This window comes from Pygocentrus nattereri, chromosome 20 (genome assembly GCF_015220715.1).
Source record: "Pygocentrus nattereri isolate fPygNat1 chromosome 20, fPygNat1.pri, whole genome shotgun sequence".
NCBI classification, from domain to species: Eukaryota; Metazoa; Chordata; class Actinopteri; order Characiformes; family Serrasalmidae; genus Pygocentrus; species Pygocentrus nattereri.
This window is the reverse complement of record NC_051230.1, coordinates 11982901-11990283: the sequence shown is the minus strand read 5'-3', so window position 1 is coordinate 11990283 and position 7383 is coordinate 11982901. Positions and strand designations below refer to the sequence as shown.

Genomic DNA, 7383 nt, shown 5'->3' with positions numbered 1-7383 from the left:
TTGTGTATGTATATATATATATATACAAGGAGTGCAAGGAGTGTGTTGTGACCAATTTAAACACAAGACAGTCACAGAGATAATAAAGATGGTAATGAGATAAATAAATACGAAATCATCATTTATGGGGTTCTTTTTATTGGGACGTGTCTGTGCCAAACCCTAACCCCTAAATTTTGACTTGGAAAATAATACCATCTACTTCATACTTGTGTTTTCTTTTAAGATCTTTTGTTTTAAAGTGATTTGTGTTTATTTTTTCGATTCATCCTGAGTTTACTTTTTAAATAATAAAAAACTAAATGTTTTCATGCCACTATTTAGCCACACCCCTGCATTTTAGAGCAGGATGTGAGACTCCATCCCTGTCACTCTTTTTTTTTTGTATTCTATTAAAAGATGATTTATTGTGTGTACAGCTGTTCAAAGCAGAGTTTGCTGGTCACATACCAGCTTTTTGAGTTGCACAAAATTAGTGAAAATTGTCAGTAACAAAAAAATCAACACCAAAACAGAAAAGTTCCAGTAGTGTTTTGATTGTTTTGGTAGTGACAAAATGGGCTGTTTAATCATTTATTTGAATTAAATGAACATATTTAAGGAATAGGGTCACTCAGAGCAAAAGGGTTTTGATCTAAAGTCTCTGTCAGTTAAAAGTTGGAAATATGTTTTGAGCTGTGACTCTGAACCAGTTTGGTAGAATGATCCAAATACATTCATTTATTTGTATGTTTGTTTAACTTTTCACAGTACATTATCCTCTTAAACTCCTTGGGTCCAAACTGCACTTTGTCATATTCTTCATAACTTTCATATTTCATAAGCTACATTCAGAAAGTGGGTGTCGTGTGAGGATGTAACTGTCTTCTGTCCAGCCAAATAGATGGGCAATGTAATTTAAAACCCTTATAATAGAAGAAGTTGAACTCTACTGAAAGTCGACCCATTTATCCATAAATCTGGGCTATAAACTATAAACTGATGGCGTCTCTTCAGTGATTTGCTCTATAAATATTGTTTTTAGAAAATAATACAAAGAGCGTCCAAGATTTTTGGCTTTCAGCAGTAAATTGTAAACATACAATATGTGGTCATAAAACACATTTTTTGTTAATTTGAGGGGAGCTTTTAAAATAAAATACTTTTAAAAATGTACATTTATTTCATGCAGTTACTGAATAATTTGCCGATGTAGACTGCACGCAGGATGTCCTGCTATCCAGAGCAATGTAAAAATCCATGTTCATGATGCATAAATCAAAATTCTACACTAGCAGACTTTTCTGGCCACCTGCTGAGTACACTGTGTACCTGTTTTATAAAACGAAGCTTAGCTTGTGACTAGAATAAGAATTCAGCACTTCAGCACTTCAGTAGAGTTTTATGTTTTAGTCAGGGGGTAGCTAACTATCTGCTGGAGCAGGGGGGACTGTGGCGAACAGACCCCTCTAAAACCTTTAGTATATCCCTCATATAGATGCCAACACAATTGTTCACACATGACTCACAGAAAGATTCAATTTCCACACAACATATCTTACCAGCTAGCTTCCACCAACACTATGCAGAAAGACCTGATGTTGATTTATATCCCTTTTATTCATAATGCAGCTCTTCAAACAGGCCCTTCACAGCCTGCAAAATGATATGTACTTATTATTTATACTTGTAAAATCTTAAATAGGTAGTGCAGCACAAACATTTCTATTATCATTAGGTGGTAGTGGGTGGCGTGGTCTTGAAAGGGGAATTCCACCAATTTTTCTAAATTTTTGCATAATTCAGTGGTTGAGATGTAAACAAAGCCATTCTGAGTGGTTTGATGTGAAGTAGTTCACTGTAGAGACACTTACACACCAAGATTTCTTTAGAATGGTGGTGATAGGAACCAGGTGTCATGTCTAAAACACAAATGTAGCCATTTAATTTACTATCAAAAACCACCAGTGAACCTACATGCTCAAACCTACATCTTCTCAACTTTTATAAATAATGTTGATTATGGAAAGCAGGAATTCACCTGAGAAACTTCTCTTTAGTTGCCATTTTGCCTTACAATGCCCTGCACATATACCTCTTTGCCATAAATGGGTTTTAGGCCAAAAGCTTTTCTCAAAACCATCATGAAGCACTCCCCCAGACATCAAGCGGTGTCTTTACAGCTATTTCGTGTAGTATTTTTTTTGTTCTGTAGCTTTTAGAGGCATCAGTTACTTCTGACATCTTATCACCACAACTGTGAAAAAATTTTATTCGGAAAGCGTCTCAAGAGCAGAGCATTTCACATCAAACAACTCTGAATTACTTTGTTTACATCCTAACAGCTAAATTACACATAAAGTTGGAAAAAATAGGTGGAATTCAGCTTTAACTAGTTGAGACGCTCGACATTCTGGAGCGTCGCCTCAGAACTACACTACCCAAGATGCAATGGGGCCCCAAGAGGGGAAGTCTAATTCTAAGCCGCTTGGAGAGAAAAAATAAAACCCAGCAGCTGAAGTATTGCATTACACGCCTATAATAGGACTAGGGCGAGCCAAGGTACCACGACTAGTCTCGGATTGTAAATCCCTCAGACATGACGAGAAAGGAGGAGAAAATTTATTCACCCTAGAAAATTTATTCATGCAAGAAACTCACTTTCTCACCAGCCAGAAGATAAAGCGCAGATGTCGAGCTGGGAATAAAGTGCATGGATGTACATTTTACAGCGCGATACTGACTTTATCATCCGTCATCGCCGTATTTGCGGACTTTCAGCTGGAGAACAGCGGAATTCAATGCCTTGTGCGTGTTGAGTAGAGCAGAATACCCGTGCTGCAGTTATTGGCCGTTATGCCTTACTACTGGAGCCCGTGTAACAGGTGTTACTTGGGCATTTACATGTATGTCATTTATTATTTACTAGATGCACATATGAGCTGACACCGTCTTTTCTGCTCCTGTTGTTATAATTGCATATTTATTAAGTATGTAGATTTGTGGAAGCTGGCGTGTAGTACTTGCATATATGCTATTTTGGTCTTTGGAGTGTAGATATGGGATATTGACCATGAGACTGCTAAGCTTTAGTACTGCAACACAAGTGTCATTGCATTTGGCTTTCTTTATACCTTAACTGTCAAGATCCACTGAATTGTAGCCTACCTCGTGTGTAGCACACTCTATAGCGCCAATCTAGTGCACTTGGTACTCTTGGTACTGCATAAACACCTTCCACATTTGGTTAATCACATGGCAAAGAGTATTATGTTTTATGTTAGCGTGGAAGCTGCTTCATTTTAAGACTGATGGGTGCTTATAGTTTTGACCATCACCACCACCATGGGCTGCATACAGAGTGTGCGACCAAGGCCGAAATTTTATGAAAACTTCACAGTCCTTGACCTGAACACCTCTATTGACTCTAACCCCACTGTCATCGATGAGTCGTCCAGTGTGGTGCTGCGTTACCGCACACCCTACTTTAGAGCTACCGCACAGGTGCAGGTGCCACCAGTGGTCTGCAAAGAGATCTGGACTGTGGGCTGGGTCCAGGCATGCAACCAAATGGATTTCTTCAATTACTATGGCCAGGAAGGAATGTGAGTATTAAAAGTGAGACTGACTGAAGAATATAATACTAGTATTAAGAAGTATACATAATAAAAGTATAATAATATATTCTTATAATAGTAAGTATGCCTTTTTGATGTTCTATTAATAACAAGTATGAATTTTTTAATGTCCCAATAGCACTTTTTCCTTTTCCAGCTGATGCATTTATGTGATGGTAAGATTTGGTGATCTACCAAGTCATGGCTGGTTGTTAGGAGTCCTATTTTCTCTTTTATCTTTTAATATTTTTTTACTTACGGAAGCTCCTGTTTTTTCACATATTTTCTGTTGACTTTCCCTTCCATATGCAAACAGATTATTTTATTTGTAATCTCCTGAGAAATTATTAGCTTGTAGTTAATGTAGTAAACCTCTGATAAAGACAAATATCCACAATTTAATCTGTTAGTAAGGATGAAGATTAAACCTAAAACGCAAACCATCTCTCGTTAGAAGTTAATAATAAATGAAAAGGACCAAGTACATTTCTTAAAGCATGCTCTTCAAGTAATAAAATTCTATAGAAATAGGGCCGTCTGTTAAACAATGCTCTCTCCAGCGGGGTTTCATGCAGCTCATAGCTTTAAGGGATTTTCACAAGACTGGTCACTCAGGATGTTAGTGATGTTTATGCTCCAATTTCCTGGGATTGTTTCCTTAATGGCAGAGAAGTTGAGCACACCCCAAGTAGGACAAAAAGTCTGTCTTTTCTAGCATCAGCGTTGAAGGAAATATCCCTGTTTTTGTTCCAGCCAAATGTGTTCATTCATCTTTTCCTTGATTACCAGATTGGCCTTCACAATAGATGACCTTTGTCCAAGGTTTTGTATTTATGCACAGAGTGTCTCTTTTTTTTAATTTTATTATGTTCATAGCCATCATGTATATGATTACATATATTTGATTGAGTCTGGTAGAGATGCTAGCCACTTCATAGAATAAGTGAAGCAGAAATGAAAAAGAAGGATAAGAACAATGCATGAAGGAGTTGTGTCCTTGAAGAAGATTGTTGAAGGTTGCTCTTTACGGGTTCCACTTATCTAAGCAAGCTGTGCTTCCATAGATCAAGCTGGGAGCTTCCTGAGCTGAGAGATGGACGCATCCAGGCCATCAGTGACTCAGACGGTGTGAACTACCCATGGTATGGCTGCACTACTGAGATGTACACCATTGTGGGGCCCACCAAGAGGAGCACCACCCTCACCGTCAGCATGAATGACAACTTCAGTCCCAGCGTGACCTGGAGTGTCCCCACAGGTACCACCAGCAGCCCCCCGCTCCTCAGCTCCATCCAGAGGGACCAACGCTTCACCACCTGGCTAGTGGCCATGAATGAAACGACGGCCGAGATGGTGCTGCTCAGGACCATTCACTGGAGGATGCGGCTCGCTATCGAGGTGGATTCACAGAAGCCTCTCGGTCAGAGAGCCCGTCTGCTGGAGCCTCTCACTCAGGAACAGCCAGAGATCCTGGCCAAGAATGAGCCCATCCCATCTAATGCCTTGGTCAAGCCCAATGCCAATGATGCTCAGGTGTTAATTTGGAGGCCTAAAAAAGGGGAGCCTGTTGTGGTTATCCAACCTAAGTCTTGACTCAGATGGTCATGGAAGTGTACAAAGATCACTAGATTGCACATGAATGTTTAAGAATGGATTGTTTTAAAACTGAAAAGAGTCACTGATTTACACCACAAATTAAAATGTTTTAAACACTTCTGTCACTGTCTTTAAACACATCCCAGTGTTTAGCTGAACTGCTGTAAAACAGATAGCATCACTCCTAAAATCTGATTGGCTGATCCGCTTTTGAAGCTGTTGCAAAATGCTCTATATCCACACATTTATGATCGCTAATTAACATCTATATGAATACTAAATATTGTGCTGTGAATGGACTGTTATCCTGCTATAGGTTATATTGATAGATGAAGTAAGAATATGGTTTGGTTAAAATAAAGGGCTGACCACTTATTTTCTTAACAGCTAATATAAAATGTAGGAGGCTAAACAGGCTAAAAGATAGCTAACAGGTTAATCCACCGCTGCATTATTATTCAGTGTTAGGCTATAAATTGAGGGGTTTACTTAAAGATTATAAAAAAGTGAAGAATATGCTATCTGAATATCATACATGCTTCAAATTTCTGTGTTTTTTGCTTACGGCAAAATAATAAAAATAATAACAAAACTTTTAAAAAGCTTAAAACGTTATGTATCTTTATTATATTGTTGCCACTTATATTATATTATATGAATTATATCACGTATATTATATTATTATTTTAATTATATCACTTATATTGTTGTCACTTTTAAAAAGCAATAAGCCACTTGGCATGCAGTACAGTGATTTGTATCATGTGTCAGAGAGTAATAACACCCCTTCCTTGACATAAAATCATAGTAATTCACCTCCTCATAGCTTCATAGCTGTACGAGCAGGTAAACATTCGTGTTTAATACCTGAACAACAATAATGATTATGATTACATATGGAACTGTCATCTTTTAACAGAGGTGTGTATTTGATTTGTATTTGTTTTCAAAAAGTGGAACAGCTCAACTACACACTGTGATGTGTTTAAAAAGTGCCCCAGAAAAGTGTTCAGACCTTAAATATTTGGATTTAATGTGTAAATGTTAAGCCATTAAGCAGTATTCTCAAACAAAAATATGTGCAGCAATCACACATATCATGGCCTTAGATGAACCTCACTCTGCATTGATGTTTTGCCTTATGTTCAATAATGAAGCATTTTTTTGGTATGCAGTCATTTTGTGCATGTGATGTTGAATTCCGTAGGACAGAACGAATAGTATAATGTGAAATTTCCTGTTCAGTTTACACTGGTGTGGTGCAGAAGAACATGTGTTATGTTTTATTAGTTGGAACTAGGAGTGGCCTAATTTTGAGCTGAGAAGGTGCTAACTTGTCTTTTATTTGTTTTATTTTATTTATAAGTATGTGGTGATATGATATGAAGCATTTTCATTTTGGTGAGCATCTCACAAAATGTGCTCAGGTACTTCATCATGTTTTTTTTTCAGGGCAGGTAGTCATCAAGATGGGTGAATGATTCAAATAAACAATAATTACAATTTTTAATTTTTTTAATGTTTGTCTGTTTATCCTTTTGGAAACTGTAACAATGAAGCAGCTTTTAATCAGTTCGGTTGTCAAAAATATAAAACCAATTTAGCAGCAGATACATGTATAAAATTATTTTATTATGATACTTATATTCTACAGGTTTCTGACAATTTATGAAGGCATTTTTGATGAGGAACTCAGCTACAGGTGATTCCATAATTGAGAAGTTATATCAAAAATCAATGTCCAGAATGTTTCATAGAAAAACACTTAGTGGGTAACACTTTACTTGGATAGTCCACTTTAAATGCTTGTATATACTTAATTTTCTTTCAAGTTACATTCAACTAAATATCTACAAAATTGACCATAATTGTCTTTAGCTCTAAAATCGGCTCTAATCCAAACCCTAAACTTAACCTCAACCTCAACCCAAAACCTAAACCCAACCCTCACCCTGGTCCTATCCCTACCCCTGGTCAAAATCCTAACCTAAAGGTTTCAACAGATAGTTTGTTAACAATTTGAACATCTGTAGATAATCTATAGGGGACTATAGTGGATGATCCAAATAAAGTGAAACCTGGTTTTTTATCACATTTAATAAACCAAGTAGAGACACAACGTCTGAGATTTTTCAAGGCCCCTTAGGACTGCCCTGCAGCCCCCGGTTTTGAGAACTGCTGGTTTAGGGAA

The 7383-nt window shown here is 37.3% G+C and overlaps 1 protein-coding gene across 1 annotated transcript; it reads left to right on the top strand.

Annotated features, from left to right (window-relative positions):
* The first annotated feature begins 2525 nt into the window (after nucleotides 1–2525).
* fam78aa (family with sequence similarity 78 member Aa) lies at nucleotides 2526–6672 on the top strand. The gene is made up of 2 exons (XM_017690986.2): nucleotides 2526–3584; nucleotides 4661–6672. Exons 1-2 carry the CDS (start codon nucleotides 3325–3327, stop codon nucleotides 5187–5189), a joined length of 789 nt encoding a protein of 262 aa, XP_017546475.1. The 5' UTR covers nucleotides 2526–3324; the 3' UTR covers nucleotides 5190–6672.
* Nucleotides 6673–7383: the final 711 nt, after the last annotated feature.